Raw genomic sequence first — 26253 nt, 5'->3', positions numbered from 1 at the left:
CCTGCGGAGCCACAGATGACTATACTGTTTTCCCAGGCTGAGTAGTCGGACTCATGATGAGTAATGTAAATCAAGAATCAATCGAGAGATGTTCTTGATTCCACAATTATGGCGCTTTTTTAAGTACAGTTGAGCTGAAGTAAACAAACATGAGAGTGTTGTACTTCACACTGAATATAGCAGCATCACATCCAGGGCTTCCATATGGTGGAATGCAAAAATCATTAAAACTGAAACACTTGAAGGTATATATCAAATGTCGTCTAGTTCCAGAGTCATTTTAGTAAACGCTTTACCAAGTTTTACTCATGAACATTTGTGACGGAAAAAAAGTAAATGGCTGCACAAATACAGCGGTTTTATCCACATTGCTTAACAATTTGCCTCTCATTCACCCTGGATGAGCCACTCTACCTCCTGAGCCACAGCTGCTCCAAAAGCTTCAAAAATATGTTAGATTTGTTCGAGTTCCTAAACATTTCAAGCACTGGCAAAATGATTTGATATTTGGAGTGAAGAACCCCAGATTTCCAACATGTACCTATTTATCTGTGAATTTTTCCCTGTAGTGGCTCAAAGCACAGTGTAGACAGGCTGCTTCTTAAGATGTCAAGCACTGTAGAACATGGAAAAACTGCCCTTCAGGTTGAGCTACAGTATTGGTAGGTATATGTTCCGAGGTTCCCTTGAGCAAAATGCTGAACCCTCAGAGCTTTTGCAGCTGACTGTGCAGAGGAGGCAGAGAGGGGTTGTGTGGGGATGCATTTTAGATTGGTCTTGCTAGAACAGGAGGGAATGATAGCGATTATAGATGAACTGATTTTATCATCCTTTCAGCTTTTTCAAGTGTCATGTATCTTTCATTTGGTTTTAACATGATCACATGAACCTCAGCTTTATGGAGCTGGTGGTTTTCTTTGAGGAGGCCCTTTAAATTTAATTATGTTGTGCACTCCAGACTCTAAGTTTAATCCTGTGCATGCATACTGTAGATGTATCTGTTGTCCCACTTTTTACTCTATGCTTGCTGCTACTGTGGCCTCCAAGTTACGATATTTAAGTTTTGTGTTACAATTCATGCTCGTAATGTGAAAAAGTAACACATTTCAAAAGGGCCAGTATATGATACATATGAAAGGTATTTTGTTTTTTTAATCAATTCTGTCACCTTTTCAAGGTGCCTCTTCAGTAATCTGGCTGACCAGCAGCTGAGCGCTGACATATCAGTAGCACTGAAAGCACTGAATTCAGGAAAAACCCAAGCAGCTCCGTCTCTATAGTGAAGTCAACAATCGCATGGGCCTGTGGTTAACTGTGACAATGGCCATTAGTATTTCATGAATTGGACCTCCATTCAGCCAAAGTTTAAGTGGTTAAAATAAGGGTAGAATGGTTTCTGCAGGATTTCTGTTTAAAAAGTCAGATGTTTCATTCAAAATGTCTCTTAAAAACAGTAATAAACAGTTTTCTGTGTCAGCTTGAAGGCTTAAAGTAATGTCAGCAGGTGGTGAATTTGCAGTTATGGCTTTAGGTTAACCACTGGGCAATTTAATCAATATCTATAATGTCACGAGCCAAACATCAATAGGACGCTCAGACTGCTTCCCTGTGTTTTTATCATCACAGTCTGCTTGTTCAGTGCACATCATCACTGTAATTAAAGTGATGATTTCACTGCATTCATCATTGTGTCCCCACTTGCCTTTTTCCATTTGCAAACACACTGATATGCACACTCCTGTAAAGTGCACAAACAACTCCTGGTATCTACCTCCTCTCTGTCTGACTCTCCACCTCCTCCCCTACTCTTTTCATCTTCTCCTCCTCTCTCCTCCTCCCCTTTCCTTCTCCCATTCTATTTTCTACCCGGTCAAACATGAGAGCACTCATCTGTCAGCTGTATGGATTTCCTGTCAAAGCCCAATATCTTTACTGTCACTGCCCAGGTGACATGAAGAAATGTGTATGCATGTGTGTGGGAATACACATAACCAAGACAGAAGGACAGATTGGGGGTGGAGTTGAAGGTGAATGTGTGTGTGACGCCTCAGTCTGGACTCCCGAGATATTCCTCCAGTGTAAGTAAAATATGTGAGGTCAGGTGGGAGGCAGTAAGTCATAAAACAATTCAGTTGACATGAATGAGGCCAAGCAGCCAACAAGATCGTTCCCATCACAATCCATCATCAGCAGCATCCAATGGGGCTCCACTGCTGGCTTTAATATGCTTCATGGCAGCTCATGGAAGTCCTGCACAGGATCTCCCTCTGGTGTGGAACATCCCCTTCGACACCCCTTACTCTACCTCAGAAGTCATTTCATGACCGAGAGCAAATTGATTTTCCGCAGTATTCAATCATGATGAGCGCGTAGGCTACTATGAAATTCAAATAACCAGGGGCAGTAGGAATTCACAGAGCTACACCCGTCTGTTTACAAACACAAAAGGCTATAGAGTCACGATTCATGAAAGCTGGGGATTGCTCATCTGAGCCTTCCATCCCCCACAATGCAGAGCTTGTCTCACCTCCCTCTACCCGTCACTTCCCCTCTCAGTGAGAATAGCAACACAGCTGCATCTCCTGACTCATGTATTACCCAGAGAGACTAAATCCCACTGAGGTGTACTGTGGTGGACTGTGCTGAGTCAAGTACTCCATTCAAACAGGGGAGACGTACACCACCTTGTTAAAATGCTGTGTTTTTTGTCACCTGCATGGCAAGATATGAATTTTCAGTATGTGGGCATGTTACCGTGGATAAATAGCCCTGCAAAACAACCTTTTGATGTAATTTTTTTCTGATTATGTTCTGTATGTTTGCAGAATTGCAAATGGTGAATCAATTACTAAAGGATAACTCTTTGGGAAGGAAGCTGTGTGCTTAGCTGTAAGCTGTTAGCTGGAAGCAGCTTTAAAGGAAAGGGTCTGACTTTAGCAGTTATGTCAATCATTTCTATCAGTAATGATAACTTTGCAACCACCAAACTGAGATCTGGGAACATGGCAGTATCCCTGCCATAAAGTCTGACAGAGCAATAAGCAAGTCCTTTAAAGTGATAGTTTGGGTTATTTGACGTGGGGTTGTATGAGGTAGTCATGCATAGTCGGTGCCGGTTTGGAGAGGTAGCAGGCAACACCATCACACTAGCAGAGTGCACTGTTCTGTAGGTGCCCTTGTGCATAGGAATACGGTAGTTCAGCAGTTGAAAAAGATAAACCGCTGAAAATATTCCACATGAAGCATACATTTAAACGAATATCGGATTGTTTTGTTGGGCATTTGTCTTAAACATGTTTTTCCTGCTGGCCCCATGCACAGCAACACATAGCTCTGCTGGTGTGCTGGGTGCTCCTGTGGCTCTCCCAGCTGGCAGTGCGCTGATCTGATCCTACTGCAGGTAACACACCGACTATGCATGACTACATCACACAACACCACGTCAAATGACCCAATTATCACTTCAACGTTCGGGAGTTCTGAGGAAGCAGAACTTTTAGCCAAAATATCTAAATCATTTTATTTGGAGGTTAAAAAAAACATGTTTCCATCCACTACTGTTATTTGTGAAATTTTCATCATCACAGTCTCCTCATCACTCAGTAATGGTGTGACTATTTTTATTTATTTATTTTTCATCTTTTTCATTTCTTCAGCAAAGCGAAAGCCTGACTAATGTGTAGGTCACATGCTTCGTGCATGTCACAATTTATTCAGTTTCCATTTTTAAGTCTTAAAGCATTTTGTTTTAATCGATACAACAACCAAACATAAAAATTCTTTTGTGACTTCTTTTCGAATTTCCAACATCTCAACTCAGGTTTTCTTTTATGCAAATTGAAATTGCAAATGAAAACAGGTTTGGTTTGTTTGTTTGTTTGTCAGCAGGATTACACAAAAATGACTGAAATGATTTGCACCAAACTTGGTGGAGGATACGGGGCATGGGCCAAGGAAGACGCATTAAACACATTTGTTGCTGATCTCGTTAAAGAGGCAGAAACAGGAATTTTTCAGGAAACAATGTTTTGATCTCAATGTAAAAAATTGGACATTTATTGTGTTGGGAAGTTTGCTAGTTTGTACAGTGGCAGAGGTGTGCCATTCTAGTTCCCTCTGTTATGTTACTATGTACCTTCCATCACTTTATTTTTATGCCTTGTTGGAATTTATGTAACTTAAGAACGTGAAGATGTCATGTTAAAGTGTAACCAGATGTTGTCACACTGAGATGCCCTCTTACTGTATGTTAGAGTTTGAACAGCTTATGGTTGTATAGGTGTGGAAATCTAATTCTTGTAGGGCACTTCTTTGCTCACTCTACTACAATGCTTTATGTGTTTAATATTGATATTCATGTAATTCCACAACAGCACAACCACAGCAAGTTAGTCTGTTAGCCTGTTTCCTCTACTGAATAACTTTGATTAAACTCCTCACTGCTCCCATGTTGCTCTGTTGGGCTTCTTTTTAGTGTCTCAGGTATCAGCAAAAAAATTGCCAAGCAAAATATTGTTATTACTGATATCAGTGATGGCCAAAACTATAAAATGTTGTAATAATTTTAAAAACAAGTTCACAGTCAAATTCTTCTGAATGGCTCAATAAGCCATTTTCTTCATGCTTGCTGACAAACAGTGAGTAGTGTACCTCAACTGCAGTCTCATAGTCTGAGCCGTCGAGTAGAGTGACTTTGACAGGGACAGTCTTGGGCCGCTTGGTGCTTTTCTGGGGGGATTTGGAGGCTTTGCTGGGGGTCTTCTCTGAGCTATCATCCATATCCCCATGGTCCTCAGGAACCTGCGAGAGAGAAAATCCTTCTTCTAAGTGAGTGAGCCTCAAATCACTGTACTTTGTCCTTCATTTAAACAGTGGAATTCTGAGTCTCTAGAGGCCGTATGTACTTGTCTTGCTAAGTGATTTAAATCCAAAATCTTTGATCACATAAAGCAATCATCAAATGCATGATGTAGTGTGAGCTGTCGCTCTAAGATGTTAAGATGTTAAGTTGCTGGCAGAGGCAGAGGCGACTAGTTGCCTTGCATATCAAGCAGAAAACCGGAAGGTGCCTGAGTGATTGAGGGCCCTGAGTAAAATGATCTACAGCTGCTGTGAGTTCCACAGAGCTCCCACCTGATTGGTCCTCCTGGCGTCACCCTCCATTGCGCTCTTCATCTCCCCAGCCAAAGCCGTCTCTGTTGTCATAGAAATGGATTGCAGTCCTGCAACCACACATAAACATATTCAGTCAACATCAAATCTTTTCCTGTTCCAAAAACCAGTGTGGAGTGTTTACTGCAGCTAAAAGTCCAATTCGCCTGTGGAACACTTCCCTGTCCGTACACAGCATACCAAATCATCACTTAAACTGACATTGTGGTGTAATGACCTGCCGCAGAACTGATACCTGTGGTGACATTGCATCCAATTTCCTTTGCAGCTGACAGCTACTATGGTATTTTTAATCATTCTCTACCACTATGCAGACTGATCATTGTGTATAGGAGGATGGTGAAAGGGAGAAAGAGAGTAGCTCAGTCAGTGCTGGCTCACAGCCTCCCACAGGAGCACTCTGCATGAAGAGTGTTGGCTTCAGGACGCTCTCTTCTCACACTAGCAAAGGAGATAGCATAAATTACATCAGCCAGAGAGCCCTGCGGCACAGCACAGGACAGCAGACACACCGAGATAGAGGATGAGAGAGGGAGGGAGACGACAAGGAGGGAGAGGGCACCGGGAACGTGACAACAATCTGAGGATGAGACAGGGGGAAGGAAAGAGCAGCACAGAGTAAAAGGCAGAGGTTACGAGGAGAGAGACACCACGGAGAGGAAAAGAGAGGGGCTGGAGAGAGAGATATACAGCTATGCTGATACAACGTTAAGGTGAGCTGGAGACAGAAGAGGCTTGTCATCTGAAGGTGACCACTGCTATTACCAAGCTGGACTGTTGCACAGTGACATACAGTAAAGTAGTTGATATTCAGAGGAGGTGTAACAGCTAAGAGAAACGAACTGTCCGAGATAAAGCCCAGAGTCAATCTTTAGCTTTATTATGAAAAGTCAGCACGGGGTCACAGGTTTAACACGCCTTATATGTCAGCTGAAATTTTCTAAGATAAAATGAGGAATTTTTAACCACTGCTGAAATTCTTTACTGAAGCCATTTTTGAGAAATATTGCATTATGACAGGGCAGTATTAGAATTTTAAGTAGATACTTCCTTTTTCCAGTGTGGTAAAAATAAAAAGTGGTACACTTTCAGGTTCCTTCTTTCCTCGAGTATATTGTTTATCTTAAAATATTCCCATTTTTCAGTCTCAAGAGAAAGGTGGTGAGCAAGAAATGCATACTCTAGTGTATGATAGATAGATAGATAGATAGATAGATAGATAGATAGATAGATAGATAGATAGATAGATAGATAGATAGATAGATACATACTTTATTTATCCCTTAGGGCAAATTCATGTGTCCATTAGCTCATTGTTGATGATAATAATAATAATAAAAACAGTTAATAATAAATAAACAATAATAATTAGAATAGTCCACTTCCTTTGGCTGAGGTGTTGTTTAGCCTGATGGCAGTGGGAACAAAGGATCTCCTGAACCTCTCTGTTCTGCAGCGCAGTGAGATGAGACGTTTGCTGCAGCTGTAGCTGCTTCTCTGTCCTGCCAGAATGTTGTGGAGAGGATGGTTGGTATTGTCCAAGATGGCTTTCATCTTACATTGCATGCATCTCTCCACAACAGTCCTGGGTGAGTCCAGACTCCTGCCAAGCACAGACCCAGCCTTTTTGACCAGCTTTTCCAGTCTCTTTGTGTTCATGTCAGACATGCTGCTAAAAGAGTACACTGGCCACCGCTGACTGATAAAACATGTGCAACATTTCACTGCAGACTTCAAAGAATCTCAGCCTCCTGAGGAAAAAGAGCCGGCTCTGCCCCTTCCAGTAGATGGCATCCGTGTTCAGGGACCAGTCCAGTTTACTGTCCAGGTGCACACCTAGGTATTTATAAGTGTGATCATCCACTCCAATATGTTCTTTGTAGGTGAACTGTAGGGGGTCTAGTGCATGTTCAACCTGTGGCCTCAGAGGGTGAAGAAGCAGCCGCTCCAGGGTCTTCATGATGTGTGACGTGAGGGCCACCAGTCATTTGTAGTCATTTATCTCAGCTGGTCATCCTACTTTAGGTACCGGAACAAGACATGGTGTTTTCCACAGGACCGGGATTCTCCCTGTTTGTAGGTTTAAGTTAAAGATCCTCTTGAGAGGCTCAGCCAGCTGGGCTGCACAGTCCTTTTTAACAGCCTTGGACACACACCGTCCAGGCCTGTTGCCTGTCCTGTTCACTGGCCTCCGGGGTCCAGTTCCTGAATGAGCGGGTGGTTTCAGCCTGCCTCAGTACACAGGGCTTGTAGGAAAGCTGAAGAAAAACCAGATTATGATCTGATCTGCCAAGTGGTGGTAGAGCTGAAGCAGTGTAGGCCTCCTTGACATTTGCATACAACAGATCCCGTGTCTTATTTTCCCATGTGGGACAGTCAACATACTGAGTGAAGCCAGTCAGGTGAGAGGTGAGAATGACATGGTTAAAATCCCCCAATATTGCAATGAATGCATCAGGGTGCTGCGTCTGTACTCGCAACAGACTCCTGAATGACATCACAGGCGACTGCAGGCTCAGCTCATGGTTGAATGTAAACAACAATGGCGATGATGTGTGAGAACTCCCTGGGTACATAGGATGGTCTAAGACCAACTGCCAACAGTTCAATATCCCGACAGCAGATCTTCTCCTTCACTGTGATGTGGCCGGGGTTGCACCATCTATTGTTCACAAGCAAAACCAGTCCTCCACCTTTATTCTTCCCACTTGCTCTGGCATCTCTGTCCGCTCGTACTGCAGTGAAGCCGGGTAAATCTTTAACCAGGTCTCCGTGAAAACCATGAGGATCGACGGTAGAAAAGGCTTATATCTCCACCTCCTAGCCTTTAGCTTAGCCCTAGCTCTGCATCCACAGTATGGCTTCTTCTGCTCAGCCGGTATGGGATGTTTAACTCCATATCTGGTAAACTTTAAGGCCAGGAGTTCTTCTTTTGTGTACATTATTTTCTTCATCGTCAGACGAAACAACGACATAGAATAAAAAATATCAATCGGAAATTTTTTTTACGAATATATACAAATATATTGCAAAAAACTATGAGCTATGTGGATTTGCTGCCACTTGTTGCCAGCACATCATTTGAATGTATCATTTCTTAAGAAACTCCAGGAAATGTGTTAGCCTACAGCGTGTGTAATATTGTGTAAGAACTAGACAACTACATTAATGACTACAGCCATAAAGAGAATGTGATTTTTGCTTCAAAGCAAAGTGTCATTGAGTAGTATACTAGACTCTGAAGTTGTTGATTTGAAGGTTTGAAAATGCATAATTAACACCTCAGTATGTACTTCATCACATGCTTGTGAGGACATTTGTAATGCAAACCTTGAAGCTTGAAAGTGAGAAATGTGAAGAAGCATAAACTAAGGCATCAGATTAATGAGAGGAAGGGATTAGTAAGGAGGGGACATGGAAAGCTTCGATAAAAAGTATAAAGCTTCTGGGGAAAACTGTCATTAGGGACGAGCAAAACACTAGCCTAATTTGGTCTAATAACGACCAATGGAAGTGTTTGTAAACCAGGAAAAGATATGGTAGTATTTTCTCTTAAAGAAGAGGCCACAATTAACAATTTTTTCCTCAACCAGTTGTCGGAGGACCTCTCTGTGTTTACAGCTTGATATGCTGGAAGACAGCACCTCTCAGCTTTCATAATAGGTCGGCCTCACTCTGCATAATGAAGCCAGATCAAAGAGGAGTGCAGTCTGGCTCTGAGAAGGCTACAGATGTCACACACCGTGCAGTGTTCCTCTACAACTCTGAGGAGGCTGTGAGGTGTTTCATTCATCTAATTAATGAATAAAAATACAATTGATTACAAAAGATATTCTCATTATAACTTATATTATAGACAGTAATGACATTTTGTGGTGTTCCAGGTTAAACTGGTAAAAACTTATTGAGATTTATATGTTTCCCAAAAAATTTCCATGTGTAAATTTGCCTGATTCATGTTTATGCAATGAGACAATGTCAAAGTCAGACAAGGGAAGCAGCCAATTTACATGAATGCCTACGTGCACAGTACTGTGTGAAGAAGCAGAATCTCTGTCAAATAAAACTTTAACACTGCATGGACCTTACTGATTAGTGAAGCAGTGAAAAATGCCATCAAAGTCATAGTGTAAGTTCAATGCTAACAACAATCAAACTTTAGTTACGAAGCACATTTCGTTTAGGTTGGGAAATTATTCAGTGTTAATATTTACTGACTTTTGGTGGAATTGTCCACTAATGATATGATCATGTAATGTTATTAATGAGAAAATTTTAATTCTGTTCTCCAAAATGAATGATTCATGATTAGAACTTGACACAGATATGAAAGTTTTTGTTTCACATGTGTTAGGAGTTTTGTCTGATGTAAAACATAACAGTGACACAGTTCACCAAACAATCAGGGCAGACGCTGCCAGTCAAAAGTTTTAGAGCACCTCCATCTGTTTCTTAAATTCACATAATTCAATGTCTCAGTGTTTCTGAAAATAAAGCATAGAAAAAAAGAAACAATTGGAGATACTTAAAAGAAAGAAATCATGGAATCTAGTAGTAGAACTAAATTTAAACCACATTTTTGACTCATACAGCAGCCGAACACACCTGTGACGCTCTTTCTACAATGGAAATTAAACTTTGTTCATAAAGTTTGTCCCCTTTTGCAGAAATTCCAACAAATCTGTTAAACTTGTATTTTGTTTTTCTGTCGCCTTCTGTCCAGTTCATTCTAAACCAGCTCCATGGGCTTTGAGTCTGAAGGCTGTGCTGCTCTTCTATCATGTGAAGCCTCTGTCTAGTTTTCTTCTAATGTATGGGTCATTATCTTGCTGTAGGATGAACCCCTGACCAACCAGTCTGTCATCCTTTGTTACTTGCCTTTTTCTCACCAGCCTGATAGCAATATACCAATGTCCCAGTGGTAATAGGAGCATTAGAGACTGTGACCCCCAACTTTGGAGAGTGGCTCCAGTAGATTCCAGGTACAACATCTGAGGTCAGTGTCCAGAAAAGTACAATCCTAGGACTGGCTAAGATACTCTAAGGCTTCTGATGGAGCCGAGTTTGAGGATGACCCACCCCACCCCCATGCAGGGGTGAGAGGGAGTTTTTTTTTTTTTTTTTTAAATCAATATGATATTGATTTCAAGCATATGACTGAGCCCTACATTTTGTTTTTTACATTTCTATTTTATTTAACTGATTTGTACAGTAAAGAGGCAGACGGCACATAAGGGGAGTGAAAGTGGGATGACATCCAACAAAGGTGCACGACTCAAATAGGGGTCATTGTGGTTATATGGTATGCTTCTTAGACCCCTTGGCCACAATTATTCCCTTCTGCCTTAAAATTCTTATGAAAGCACATTTCGTGCAATTACTGGTATATACTGAGCACAGAAAAGATGACTCAAAGTCTAAGTCGATTCTTTTACCCTTACATCTATCTTTTATCTGATCTCATTCCTCTCGTAAATATCAGTTCTCCTGAACACTCACATGAGACAATCAGATCGGTCCACTGTAATAAGAGTGTGAATGCCAAGCCCATGAAGCAGCTGTCAGAACAATGTGTCAGCGAATCAGAAGCAAACTCGAGAAGAATCCTAATAGATCAGTGTCACTGACTATAGGCCACTCATTTCACACACATCATGATCGTGAGGCCAATCAATTCTTTCATTTGGGTCACTTTGTGATTCAATCACTCCAGCTCCACATGGTCTCTGCACACCTAATCATCTGTGTGAGAGAGATGATGGAGACTGAGATGTATGAGGCGCTACAGCTGCTTAGACTCAAAATTCCTATAACACTCACTGTCTTCAAACAGACTCCCATTAAAGGTCTTGCTTTGGTTCTTGAATTTCAAAGAACCAGCGGTAAGGAAAGTCTCTGAAGTATGACTCCATCGCTGTAGGTGAAGTTCAGAAAACAATGTGCGGGACTGAAGACTTCCAAAAATAGTTACTTTTCTTTCCTTGAATAGGACAGAAATACTTCAGAAGTCTATGGACCAAATTAAAACAGTCTCAGTCTAGATTTAGGAAAGTGCTTATATTAGCACGGTTATCTAACTAAATTCCATTACTCTCAGACAGCACTGTGATTGTGCACAACAGGTTTTGACATTTGCTTGAGTCATAGACAACCAAAATAATCCCAGACAGTTTCCACTCTACTTCCACTCTAGTCCATTAATCTCAAACTGTGTAGGCACTGTGGTGCATGTGTGTATGTGTACGTGTAAGTAGGTGTGTTTCTGTCTTGATGAAAACCGATCTACAGCTAAAGTAAAGGTCGTGGCAGTACAAAACTACCGCTGATAGAAAACTGTATCAAGAGACAGAAGTCGATGTGATATACATGTAGCGTACATCCCTGGCCTGGCATCAGTCAAAAGCCAATAAAGAAGTTCATTGTAAGGACATGCAGAGTTAAGGACCCAAAATTGACACTTTGTGACTCTTCCCACCATCAAACTAACAAATTGATAGGAAACAGAGACAAAGGACCCTTCTCTCACAAACAGACCATGCTTTTTATGCTTTTTTAGCATGTCAGAGAGGCAGAGAATGTGACCAAGAGTCAAAGGGTCAGCTCCAGAGGATCAACCCAATGGACACCAGGCAACTGGAGAACATGGGCAAAATCTCCAGTTGGTAACAATAAGACTCTCTCTAATGATATTTGACTGTTTCTTATATAGGACAAGTAACAACAAAAGGACTGATTATCAGGAAGGTGTGAATCCTGGCCTCTCTATGTCACGCATGAACACACACACACACGCACACACACACACCAACCTCCCTTCCTCTGCCCCTCTCTAGATAAGAGTCATAAACTACGACCCACATTCCAGTCCTGGGTAGTGACCAGCAGAACTCTCTTCACAGACACAGATCTGAGGAAGAATGTAAAATTAAATATCTAACTGTTCTGTAACTCATGAGATGTTCCTATGCAATAGTTTAACCCCAAGCTTCTATCCCATAGAATGTTTGACATGTAACATGTAGATTTTAAGACAATGTCCTTCCTGTGACCATACTGTCAGCATCCTTCACACAAGGTAACACACTACATGACATCCAGAATGTCCATATTATTATTATTACAGTCAAAGAACTGCTGTGTAATCCACATGTATAGACTATTAGCTTTGGGAAATGTTTATATTGTTGTTTGATCAGTTAACCACTTGTATCATGATTGATTCCAGGTTTGAAGGATGTAATATGAAATCCACACTTGTAATACTCCTGTCTGTCATTATTAGGGCCATTACGTTTATATGTTATTTCACTTAATGTTTTATGGTCATGGTGAAAGATGGATGTGCAAGTTTATAGGTAAACTGTAGAATTAAACAATTCAAAAGTTCAGTGGAAAATTACTCTCTTCTCCAAATTGAAACACAGGAGAAGATGGATGACGCCCCTGAAACGTGCGCCAGCCCTCAGGGGATAAAACAGTTGTGATCAATTCACACTTTGCTAAAAACTCTGCTCAAAGCTCAAAAGTCCTGGCTCAAAAGCCCGGCTCTGTAGCTATGTAAAACTCTTAGCTCTAAGCTGCTAGCCACAAACTCATGCTCTTAGCCATTTTTGCACTTGATCGTTTTGTCCGTGTCCTTTATTCTTTCTTTGCCACGTGCAAGAGCCTGCAACAGATGCCAGCAGATAACACATCTGCACGACCGCCTGCAGAGAAGTCGATCAGAAATCAAAAGCGCTCGAGACAGAAAGTCTCCTGGCAAACGTCTTTATTTACACCCAGCTGTTGTCCTGTTGTATTCCTTTGACCTAGAGACTAGAGATCCATTGAATCGAGAAGTCATGGCTTCTGAGATGAGACTGATAAATTTATCAGTGAAGCAATTCATTGTTGTCCTCCCAGAGGACTGGTGCCCCATTTCAACGAGAGAAAAATCTAAATTATGGCGTTAACGCTACATATTTTAGAGATACCAAGTCTTCCCCCCTCCTTTTTCTCTAGATATTAGTTTGCTACTTGAGGGCTAATATTCTTTTTCACAGCTTTTCCCACACTGCTACAGCTTAGTTATATAGATCATCTTAGCTGTTGGTGACACACAACATGCACCAACACAACAAATAACAGTGCAAATCCTGTAATTCATTCAGGATTGAATGGGGCCTTGACTTATTTACAACTCCTTGGCTAACTGTCACAACACAATAAGAGACTACAGACAGTCCAACACTGTGTTTAAATATGAGACATCTGTAAACTTGTATTTTTCCACAGGGAAGTACTGGCCTCCACTGACCCTTTGGGTCAGTTCACCTAAATTAAAAAAGAAAAGAAAAAAATTCCCCTCTACACCTTCTAACACATTCTACACAGAATCTCGATGTGAACAGAATTTCATTTGTGGTGCTGAAGACCAGGCCTCACTTGAAACAGTGGCAGATATTAAAATAAAATTCTAATTATCTGCATGGCTAGATACCAAGGGTGGTGAGGAAGATGTAAGACACGGATTTTGTAATGTTTTTTTGTATTAACCAAGTGAACTTTTCAATGAAGACACTGCTTTTGTTCATCTTGTTAGATTCTAAGTTATTATTATCCATCAACGGCTCTCTGACCATCTCGATGTTCTGACTGAAGAAGCTGGCCATCAGGACTTCTGACACAAGAGTACAAAAACCTCACTTACAGGCTTACGGATTTGGAATAGGAGGTAATTGCACAAGAATTAGTCTTTAAATCTCTCCACGTTTAACTTTAAATTGTAGAAAAGCATTCAAACTCCCCCCAAAATACAGAAGACTTGACCTCACCTGGTTATATAGGCCTACAGTGCATCCAGAAAGTATTCAGACCCCCTTCACTTTTGTTATGTTGCAGCCTAAAATCATTTGAATTAATTTTTACCTCATTAATCTACACTCAATACAAAGCAAAAACAGAATGTTTGAATTTTTTTGAAAAATTATTAAAAAGGAAATATTTAAATATAACTTTCACATAAGTTTGTTTGGAAAGTGACAGACCTGATCTCACAGCTGATAATTACCGTTGCCCTGAGAGCTCAATGCAACTTACGAAAACATGCAAATACACAAACTTCAGAAAATATCTTCAATTTTTTTAACAAGTGCATCCAAGCCAGGTTCATCACTTTTTTTCTTTTTAAGGTGTTTGCCTTAATTCCGATAGCAAGAGTGAGAGAGAGACAGGAAAGTCAGGGAGAGAGAGAGACAGAGGTGGGATGATATGCCTCAGGTTGGGCCATGGGTTGAGGTCGAACCCAGGATGCTGTGGTTAGGATTATGCCTCCCCCCATGCTTGTGTCCGCTGGAAACACTTCTGTTGTGTTGTGATTATTTGCAGCACCTGTTGTCAAATTCATGAAGATGTTCTCTGAAAAACCAAAGCCATGAGATGGAAGGAACTGACTGCAGAGCTCTGAGACAGGAATGTGTTCAGGCACAGATCTGGGGAAGGCTACAAAAAATGTCTGCTGCACTGAAGGTTCCCAAGAGCACAGTGGTCTCCTTAATTCTTAAATGGAAGAAGTTTGGAACAACCAGGACTCTAACTGGCAGGCGAAGAAGAAGGAGAAGGGCTTTGGTAAGAGAGGTGACAAAGAACCTGATGTTCACACCAGCTGAGCTCCAGAGATCGAGTGTGGATATAATAACATCCTACTGGTGAAGCAAGGGGTTGGCAGCTTTGGAGGCTGTGGAGGTGTTTTTCAGCAGCAGGGACTGGGAGATTGGTCAGGGTTGATCGAAAGCTGAATGGAGCAAAGTACAGAGAGATCCTTAATGAAAACCTGACCCAGAGTTCTCAGGACCTGGGGTGGAAGGATCACCTTCCCAAAGGAAAATGACCCTAAGCACACAGCCAAAACAACGCAGATGTGGCTTCAGGACAACCCTGTGAATCCCCCTGAGTGGCCCAACCAGAGCCCTGACTTGACCCCAATGCATCATCTCTGGAGTCAACTGAAAATGGCTGTTCACCAACAGTCCTCATGTGACCTGACAGAACCTGAGAGGATCTGCAGAGAACAATAGCAGAAAATATGCACATCCAGGTGTGCGTAGCTTGTTGCTTGTTGCGTCACACCCAAGAAAACTAAAGGCTGTAATCGCTGCCAAAGGTGCGTCAACAATGTCCCGAGTAAAGGGTCTGAAAACTTATGTCAATGTGATACTTCAGTTTTTCCTTTGTAATAATTTTGCAGAACTTTCTAAAATTGGATTTTTGCTTGTCATTATGGGGTACTGAGTGTAGATTGATGAATACTTTCTGAGTGCACTGTACCTCATCATAGCTGTTGTGACACAAAACACACAACAAAGCAGCAAATACCAGTGCAAATCCTGTAATTCATTCAGGATTGGATGGAGCCATGATTTATTTACAGCTTGTATGCTGTCTGTCACAACACAAGAAAAGACTACAGATGGTCCAACGACTGTGTTTAAATATGAGACATCTGTAAACTTGTATTTTTCCGCAGCAAAGTATTTGCCTCCACATTTCAAACATTTTTTTTATCACATGGCTCTTTGTCTCATATATTTGCTCTGTTTGGGTGAAAAGTAAAGATGATAAATCTAATGCCTGTGATGTGCGGTATCTCTGACTGTCAAAAAGAACAGATCGTATCTTCAAATGAATGTGCTTTGTTGCCATGAGAAGCGTTGCCTATTCAAGTGTGTTACAAAACACTGCAGGCATTAATAAGATAAGCTGTGTTTCGATGATCAGTCACAGTTATTGAAAATCTTTTAAGACAAAACACAGATAAGGAAAATTCAGTGACACACTGTCGTCATGAGCACACAGACTTCCTTATCACTGAATCCTCTCATTCAGGACTCAGCCTCGTCATGTCAGCCTATCTCTGGAGATGACCTCCTCTGTGCTCTACATTTCAGAGTCCGTCCAGATACACAGTAATCATTACGGAGCATTGCGGTGGCCCTGATCCGATGTAAGCTTGGATCCACTGAAAAACTGCACTCAATCTCAAACTGTAGAACATCAACTCCTCTCCAACAAGGAGGCAAAATGCAGACAATGTGACACAGCAAAACACTCATCGTCTGCAGCTGGACAGCTCAGATAAATTGCTAGATAGTAATGGACATAATGGCTGATCATCTAGGGCAGAATGATGTCCGTAGTGCACCATTCACCATGGCCTGCCTGTGCCTTGTCTTCATGCCATCTGTCAAACAAATACTCTGTCAATTTAATTGACAAAAATTGATGTGTCTTCAGGCAGGCGTCAGTTGCCCACAGGCCCATCCTTCATCAGCGGTGGGCAGGAGAAATCTGTCAAATATAGCATCTCAAAATATGTCACAGTAGAGCAGGAGGAAGACAGGGACAACAGCTTGTGGATTCCTCTAACTCCTCAAACACAGTATGCTGTCAAGAAATTGTACATGTGCTAACAGCATAAAGTGTTAGCCTCCCTCCAGAGTATATTGGAGGGGGAAAAAAGGCGCGTACAAAAAAGTGTGAGAGCAGAACAGTGACGAAAGTAAGAGTGACAGTGTTATCAACACTTCCACTGGTCACAATATCAAAGCTTTGTAAGAAAGCTGTGTGCTGCTGTGGAATTATTTCACAAAAAGACAAATGTCAGGATCCAAATTCTGATTTGATTTTCTTTTTTTATTTCTATAGCAACAGTGGAGATAGACAAAAAAATCAGGGGAGAGAGGGAGAGGGAACCTAAGCTGCCGCGGCAAGCACTCAGCCTTGGCACCAGGTGAGCTACTCTTAACTGCATGTTTATTACAGTAACCATGGCTTTCTAACTTTAAGGAAGTGCTTATTTCAACCAAAACCATGATCTTTTCCTCCACCTAACCAAGTTGTTTTTGTGTCTAAACTTAAGTGAACTATGGCCGTTCCATAAGCAATCGCATGTGTCACCATTTTAACCTGATGCTCCAGTGGGAATAGGGATAGACAACAGACAGTGTATGGTTGTTTAGGTTGGAGGAACTGATGCTGTGCTGAGCTCTTGCTGTTTAAAACAAAAACAATAACTTGCAGGAAATCCTCATTCTAACCCCACCTAAATTTAGGTTGAAAACCTGCATTATTTCTACAAAATAATAATCCCCTGAGATTTTAAAGACGTCTCACATCTATTGTTTTAGGTTTCAGAGCCGTCATCAGTACAGCAGAGCTGAGCCGTCACTGTGGATGCCTCTGATTGTATTTAACTCTGTAGATCAGACCTGAACTTGAATGCGTAAAAGAGGCATGTTGGTGCTGCTGATTTCTGACAAATTCTAGGCTGCTGTTGTTGGAAGAAAAGCATCATCCCCCCAAGCATTTCTCACAACATCCCCCCCAGAGTTTTAGACCCCATACTGCATTTCATTATTGTTTCCTCTTGTTTGCTTTATTTGCAAATGCAATATGTGCTTCCACACAAACCAGTGATTCCAGCAGAATCTCTCATTGTTAAAGTGCTTTTATTATAATAATCACAACCATTCAAAGGCCTCACTTGAAACAGTGGCAGATATCAAAAAATAAAATAAAATTTGAATAAAATACTAATTATTTGCATGGCTATATGCCAAGAGGGACAAAAAAATGTAAGAGGCGTAATATTTTTTAGGTTGTTTGTTTGTTGGTTTTTTTTTTTGGAATTAATCAACTGACCTTTGAATGAAGACAATGGTTTTGTTCAGCTTGTTGGATTTTAAGTTATTATCATCCAGCAATGGCTCTCTGACCGTCTTGTTCTGACTGAAGAAGCTGGCCATCAGGTCTTTTGACATAAGAGTGCAACAACCTCACTTACAGGCTTAGATTTGGGATATAATACGGTGAATACGTTTCATGCTTATTTTTATAGACAGGGTTTTATGAAACTCAGTTTTTCTCATACAAACCTAAAAAAAATTTATTTCTAAATAAATAATCTTTTGTTACATTCACAAAGCAATGGTAATAGTAGAGGTAGCAATAGTAGTGGTAGTGGCAGTAGTCATGTGCAGTGTGCTGTAGAGAGGGGCTCCCTGTGTAAGATAATGTGCCTTACTGTGATCTCCAGGTGAGTGTTCTTCCTTTGCCAGAATGTCTTTTGTGACTACATCATTTACAAAAATGAACAAAGCATGCCCCGAACTGTACTCCTGTTAATTAGGCCAATAATTAATTTGGAGATTTAAAGGGATGTTACTTTCATTCAGACACAAAGACACTTTGCTCAAACTAAACCATCTGTCTGTTTCAGGACATTTTAAGAGATAATTCTAACAATAGACATGGATCCAAGGCTCTTCTTTTTTTCCAAAGTGTGGAAAGAGTAAACTGGACAGGTTGGCTGCCCTAATGGATTTTTGGCACTTTTTGGAGGTTAATCCCTCTCCATGGTGCCTTTGACTAGCACAAACAGCAATCTCAGTGTTCATCATTTGATGGCACCAGTGCAGAAGGACTGATGATCTGCCATGGCAATACTCCAGCATCTAGTAACACAAGGATTCTTGGGAAAAAAATTTGTCATAGCCCACATGATTATTTCAAGGTAATATTGAAAAAAAATCTGCCTGTCTATTTTTCAGGTACTCTTATTTAAATGGCGTCCCTGTTAAAAGTGTGGCCATCAGAAGACAAAAGTCTAGACATTTATCTGAAAAACGTCATTCACAAGCACAAAGAGAAGGTCTTCAGACGGCGGCTCAAATCCCTACATCTAATTTTAAAATAACTGAGATGTTGTTGTCACTGGAATCACACACCAGTGAGTTGTTTTTACCATTTTAGTTGAAAATAAAATCCATAAATCTCATGGGAAGTTGCAAGAAAAAACTAATTCTAAAGGAATCTGCAGTAAGGGGGATTGTTTGTAATTTAAAATTTTTGTAACCATGCTAGCTTAGTGGATAGCAGTGCTGGTTTTTCATTTGGCCAACACTTTGGTTTATGACATACTTCCAACACTACTGACATCGCCATCAGCCTCACCTGCAGCATGCTAACACACTAAACTAAGATGAAAGTAGGTAAACATTAAACCTGCTAAAACATCTGCATGTTAGCATTGTCACTGTAGCCATGTTAGCTTGCTGATGGTAGCCCAAAATACCAAATACATCACAGAGCCGTTAGCATGGCTGTTAAACATGGTAATATTGTTTACTTTTTGTGAGCAGTTTTTCTGTTAAAATAAGCAGCATTTTAAATCGAACACCCACACATTGTAATGGTTACCATGACAACTAGCATAAACAGCTATGATTTTTATGTTGTTAATGTGTATCTAGACATATCTAAATCAGCTACTTTTGCTAAAAGGCAATTGTATTATATGGTATATGCTAATTTAGTGTATCTACACTCAGAAGCCACCCACTGCATCAGCCAATCACTGAACATTCCTCTCTGAGCTTTGCCATTTCATCATGCAGCTCCCTCCACATCTCGGCTTTGTAATCAGTGCTTCCCTTCTAATGGCATACACAGCTAGTCCATCAATCCTTGCTGGGCTGAGGCTGGCTCTGAGAAACCAGGTACAGGACGATGGGGGTTGGGGAAGAGGGAGTGGCAAGATGTCCTTGTTCAGGGAAAGCCATATACACACATTCTCCAAACCATTGGCACGCAGCAGTCTTGGAAGCAGATTGTGTAGCACCACTGTTAAGTCTGCTGCAAATCACGTCACACTACAACCGAGATAAATGATACGGCTTTCGAACCAATGAGGCTGCAAGTTCATCCTCCCCAAGAGGAAGCAAGCCCAGAGGGACTTGTGCTATATGTCCGACATAGTATAAGCTCTGACTCGTGGGAAGGGTCTGCACAACAGCACGGGGAATTACAGGGGTTCATACAGTTTCTACACTTAAACATCTGAAGTGTTAAATTCCACCTTTTGAGCTGATATGAAAAGACAGATTGTGTGATTGCAAATTTATCTGTGTCTGCTTCATTGTCGCTTAGAGTCAAAGAAGGTGGCAAATGTGCGTATCAAAATTATTAGAGCAGGGGGATGGGTCATTGTAAAGTTAATCCTCACTGATTAGAACAAATCAGGCAGTGAAAAGTCTCAAAATGAGCTGTCAAAATGCTTCGTTTGATTTATGAGATGAATATGTTAAATATGAATCAGTTTACGCGAGTGGAAGAGCCAGCCTCATCCATTCTACGCCACAAAGTAATCTTCCATTTAGTGAAGGAGGTCATGTTGGGATATGTAACAAGGCATGGGACGATTACATTAAAGGTCTAAAGCAACTGGAATTCCTAGGACAAGATTGGAATATGCAGACTGCTAACCTATTTAGATTTTTCTATCAAAAAACATGAATATTTTAAGAACCATTACTGTACAGACACCCACAGTGTGGGTGACTAAAAATGTAGACATGTTGACATACTGTTGATACACTCTCTGACAAGTACAGTCCAGGCAGACACACATGCTGCAGGACTTCAGGGAGACAGAGTGAGGCAAAGTGCAGACTGCAGGCCATATATATCTTTGTTTTTATACAAGGTTCTCTAGTAGTTGTGTCTAGTAATTTAACACAACATCACAATCTACTCCCTCCTCCCCCTCCTCCTCCTTGACGCAGCCTCGATAGAAATGAGTTTCTCAAAGTGAATATTTCCTGCTAAGCTATTTCACTGATTGCATAACATCATATAGCCACTGCTGTTACAGTGTGCACCTCCTGTGTATTTAAAGAGCCTGGTAAACATCATGACTTCAGCTGGGCAAAGTGAGTTAGAGGAAAGTATGGAAAGGACCTCCAGTAAAACAACATTGTCCAGGTTTCTCATTGGAAGTTACGAAGAACACAATACAATGCATTAAAGCATTTTTGGTCACTTTTTTTTTTTATGTGATAATTAATTAGGTAGGAAAAAAACCTATCAAGTGTAATTGATCCATAATCATACAGCCCTACATCTCCAAGATTATATTAGACTTTATCAGAGTGATCACACCGTGTAAACAAAAGACAAAAACCTTGTTCCCATTCTTCCTCTAATAGTGTACTGTACACAATGATGATGAATTTTTGCAGATTTTTACTGGCAGACAAATAGAAAACACAATATATATCTTCACTCCTCACCCCAATCACAAGAAAATGGCAGACACCATGCTGTGCCTACAGAAGAATTCAAATTTTTTGTTATTTGACCACAGAGGAGAGTGTTGCCACTAACGATAGTTAACACAGAAACAACAAGCGCGCCTCTTTAAAATGCAGTTGCCATGGGAACCCTTGCCTAACATCGTCTGTCAAGCATATCAAAATAAGATAAAGAAAAAGAAAAAAAGGAGGGCCTGTAGGCATTATTTTGCTAGTTGACACATTCATGAGATGGAGGAAGAGGTGAAGCATCACATGGAACTGTACTGAAGAATGTGACAGCTCATGTAGAGGTTAGCACACTGACGTGACACTGTGGAGACAGTGGTGGTGGGAGGAAGAGGGTGACCAACAGTTTCAAGTAGGATGCCATCTTCTAGTCTCCATTAAAATGGTTTGCCACGAACACAAAAGGTCAGAGAAACAAGATGTAGATCTGCGGTACGTATGTGTATGTCACTGTGGAGGGACAAGAATATGAAAGATTATACGGTATTTACTATGTGAGGTTTAGTTTTACACCCTGGGGAGGATCATTTGTTGCTCAAAAATCTGACCAGACTGTTCAAATCAAATATGCAATACAGGCTAGCTGCAATATATGACAGAGATCAATCTTATTTAGTGCACTATAAAAGATTACAATATAGTCTGATTGCAGATAATGTCATGTGAGATTAAGCCAAAAGTCTTCTAATGTAGGACTTGTAAATGGAAAATTCACCACTTTCTCTACTTTCTCATCCGCTCATATTTTAGAATAAGAGTCTGCCTTTACTGGTCTTATGGAAATCAATCAGGAGGATGCAAACTTTTACAGCTTCAACATAAATTACTGAGCATAGAATTTCCAAGTAATAAGTAAGAAATCAACTTTTGTACTTTAATGAAACATTCAGTTATTTCTTCAGACCTATTCATCTTTGAGCTTTGAGGACTTAACCATACTTTCATTCATTTCACTCATTCAAACTAAACAGGTCACCACAGCTGAACTTTCAAATTACAGTACATCTTAAACTGCCTTGACACTTGTTTTCAATCTCAGGCAGACTCAATAAATTCACACATTTATATGTTCTCAAGTAATGACCTTTAGCTGTAAGCAATCACACACTGTCTTGAGAAAATGCGCTCATCTTATGTGGTTTAGCGTATCAAAAGATTAACACCTGTGTTACCAGTCATAGCTTCCTGAGTCAGGCATTGTATCCTACAACATATTGTCTGTTATGCTAATGCAAAGAGTGTCGGTTAATACCGGCTGTTATCTTTGATATGCCTTTGAAAGCTCCTTTCACTTCTAAGTGACGCAAGTTTATCTTGTGGAGAATTCCAATTTGGCTGTGAACAGATCACTGGCCCTGCTTCAATGAGCTATTACAAATCAATAATGGGATGACTTGAAATAGCACTCAAGGGAAAATAGTATCGAACTGTGCCGCCTTAAACAAGCATGCATGCTGAATCTACATGCACAAAAACACACACATAAAAGTGCATCCTGTGGCTGTACAGCACAAGACTAACCCCTGCCCTTGTGACATGTGCACTGGTGACGGACTGCAGAATCACCTGCCTGTGAACACTATGTGCACATCTGCCATATACTTTTGCTAATACCTCCCTGTTTTAACTGAGGGCTTTGCTTGAGTGTCTGTTACATCTTAAATGTCCAAGATAAGAAGAAACTGCTCAGTGGCAAATTTAGCATGTAATTCCATTATTGTATCACCTGCAGTGAGACTCTTTGAACCACATTCAACAGCCTTGAAAACAGGTATTCAATATTTTTTCCTGTAGGTGTTTAACACAACATGCATCCACACAAAGAGGCTTTGCCCTTTAATGTGAACTAGCAAATGGGTGTAACAGAGGAGCAGCACACTGCTCATAGTTGCACCATTGTAATGCACACCGGGGAGGCTGAAAGTGGAGCAGGTGAAAGAAAGGAAAATGAGACTGGGGGATGCATGGAGGGACAGAGGCATGGATAAACAGATGGATGGATTTTAGATCTAATTTACCCCCTCCCTGACTCTGCCTCCACAAATTCAGAGTCTGGGAGTTACTGTAGCCTGTGGCGAGGTTGCAAAGGAGCCAAATATACATGGAGTGACAGTCTGTGTGAGTAGGAAGAGGGTGAACGGTGGGATGCATTACTGATAACTGTAACTTCTGCAGTCTGACTTGTCTGGAGGTAAAACTTGCTGAATGATGCAACTATGTAGATTTCTCATATATTCCACATCATTTGTTCAGAAACTCTCTTTGTCATTTCATTCTTTGCTGAACTTTTATTGCTGTAAAATAGCTGGTATTTGTTTCTGTCTCCAAAAATGTATTAGTAAGCTTCATATTTGTATGTTTCTTGCAGATTACCGTATCTGTTATAAATGTCAAAATGTCACTCTAAATGTTTCTTTGTTCACAGTTTACACATCTGAATCTAAATTTAATTAAGTCATTATAATACATGAGAATATAATTCATAAAAGAAATACATCCTTAATTTACTCATTGTGATTGTGGTCACAGTTTTGAGTTGCTGAGGAAATCAAATCAAATCAAAACCATCACAGTAATGTTTTCTGAATAGGAAATCTCCTTTACCCATTGGCTACTTATTCCCTTTAAAACCTGTATTCCAAGTAAAAAGCAAGTGAATAAATTGGATCAATTCCCATTTGCCCCTTTTCATTATCCAGTGAGATGAATGTAGCTTTCTTTTGTTTGTTTTTTTTGAATAAACTCATCTAGTGCCAGTTTCAGGGCATTTCCAGTTTAATAGCTCACTTTCTCACAGTGCAATTCAGACAGTTGTGAGACCTTGTGGTTGTGGAGGCGCCCACGCCTGCCCCCTCTGCCACACCCGCGACAATACACGCCGTCTTCAATTAGCTCATTATCTTGAGCATCAGCTGTTAGCCTATAGCTCCACATAGAGAAATCACAATCTCCGCAGACACTTGCATGTCCAAGAATAGGTCTAATAATTCTACGTGGGTTGGATGTGTACAGTAACGAGCTGATGAGGCGCTATGCTAAGAAAGGTGCACCTGCTGACTCTGCCGCCTGGGCCTTGATTACCATGAAATAAAGGATGCCCTGATTGTGTGCAGCTTATTAAAGCAGCCTGCCGACCATATTGGTCGGATTAAAGCTCCGTGGCAACACCCTCTCCATCCGTCCATGACACTTGAGGCACAAAGCAGTGTCTTTGCGGAGCATGCACAGCGCGGTTTTGTGCAAAGCCTGTCACCGGCACGAAGATGCTTCCCATCCCCTCACCTACAATGTCATTTCGTAGCAACCGGCAAATGCAGCATGCACCTGTTCCGCTCTCATCGGCGCCCAATGAGACAAACAAATAAAACGCATACCTGTCCTGTCAGGTCCGGGTGTCAGGCTTCAGTCCAGATTCTGATCATTGAGATTGCAGGAACCTGGAAGACGGACGCCGCCACCGCCCCAGAGCAGCCCCTCACTCTGCCACGGGAGATGTAGCCCTGCAGGCTGGGACAACAGACAGGCACAAGCCGGCAGGGATGGCTTACGGTCGGGAAGGGCTAGGAGGAGAGTAGAGGGGCGTTTTCACGGTGAAAGCGGGGGAACTCCTAACGTCGTGCGTGATGTGTGAGGACCGCTCCCGCTTATGACACGCAGCGTCTTCCCTCACTGGCTTTACTGATTTTCGGGTCATCTTTAGAGCACAGTGTAGAGCACTTATGGCATCTGACAAAAAGAAAGAGACCTGCAGCCTGGTTTCAGCTGAACAGATTTAAACCCACTTTTAATTAGGCTCATTGTAATTTATTCGATACAGAATTTGATTGAATAGATATCGTCTCCTGAATTGCTACTTCATTTCATGATTGTCAATTTCTTATCTAATCAGTTTCATGTGTAATCATAGACCTACGTTACAATTCAAGTGTCCACATCCTCAGAGCTGCTGAGCTGCTGCTCCAGAGTTTTTTTTAGCAAGGAACGATCCTGCAGCCTCTCTGTGTCTGAAAGCCCTCAAATGTCATTTATGCACCTGTCAGTTACTAAAAGTCCAAATTAAAAGTGCATTTGACATCATTAATTGCAAATTAATGCTCTTGACTTTGCACTAACAGAAAGTTTTATTTATAGTTGCTGACATAATGGTAGATTGGGGCCTAAAGAAGATGTGATGTAAAGCAAGCTTAAACACAACAGAGAATGAAAGAGAGTGAAAGGGGTCTCCTGGCTTTAGCCCCTGCACTAATGGAGGTCAGTCCTGTCAGAGTAGGACAGGATACAAATAGAGAAAAAGGCATATTGTTAAAGGAGACGCATATTATTTTATGTGAGGCCAGTTGTGGCATTTTCTGATGAATGTCCATTTCCTGTTTGATTGTGCTACAATAGAGCTCCCTAAGCCAACATAACATCTGTTTGATAACACATTCAACTAGCTTTAACTCCTGACATGTCTTACATTCAGACACATGTAGAAGTGCGTCTTTCACTCATCTCTTCGCATTAAGAAAAATGGTCTTATTGTTCCCTGCATAGCAAGAAGCGTGTTGAATGAATGATGGCTAAGTGGGTGATGTATTGCACTGGTGACTCACAGGAACCTTCTGTGCTTAACGCCCTCTTTGGCTTTCATGCACAAGTGTTCTGTTCAAATGCAAATATGCATACAGGAAAATCAGTTCCCGTCACGCTTCAGCAGGTCTCCTTCAGCTGCTTACAGGATGTGCAGAAGTGAGCAGCGCAATGACTTCATAGCCATATGGGGAAGATTTTTGGAGTGTCAAATGATGCTATAGGATATGTCTGACTTTGTTATCCCAGTACTGAATGAAGTAAGATATTATATCGACTACATGGCCACTAGGCCTACCCATATTAAAATTATTTAGGATATCAATTTAACATTGTGTGAACATATAAGCTCAAACTCCAAGTAGTCGTGAAG

General features: G+C 41.1%; 1 protein-coding gene across 1 annotated transcript in view; it reads right to left on the bottom strand.

Moving 5' to 3' along the window:
- Nucleotides 1-24749, bottom strand: part of LOC111219054 (band 4.1-like protein 1) — a 44735-nt gene extending 19986 nt beyond the window's left edge. The window contains exons 1-3 of the mRNA XM_022741633.1: nucleotides 24683-24749; nucleotides 5134-5222; nucleotides 4651-4800 (exon numbers count right to left, since the gene is read on the bottom strand). Of these exons, the coding sequence (XP_022597354.1) occupies nucleotides 4651-4800; nucleotides 5134-5205 (222 nt within the window). The 5' untranslated portion in view covers nucleotides 5206-5222; nucleotides 24683-24749. The remainder of the gene's footprint in view (nucleotides 1-4650; nucleotides 4801-5133; nucleotides 5223-24682) is intronic.
- Nucleotides 24750-26253: the final 1504 nt, after the last annotated feature.

This window comes from Seriola dumerili, unplaced genomic scaffold, assembly GCF_002260705.1.
Source record: "Seriola dumerili isolate Sdu_G_001 unplaced genomic scaffold, Sdu_1.0 BDQW01000056.1, whole genome shotgun sequence".
Lineage (NCBI taxonomy): Eukaryota > Metazoa > Chordata > Actinopteri > Carangiformes > Carangidae > Seriola > Seriola dumerili.
This window is presented reverse-complemented; position numbering and strand designations above follow the sequence as displayed.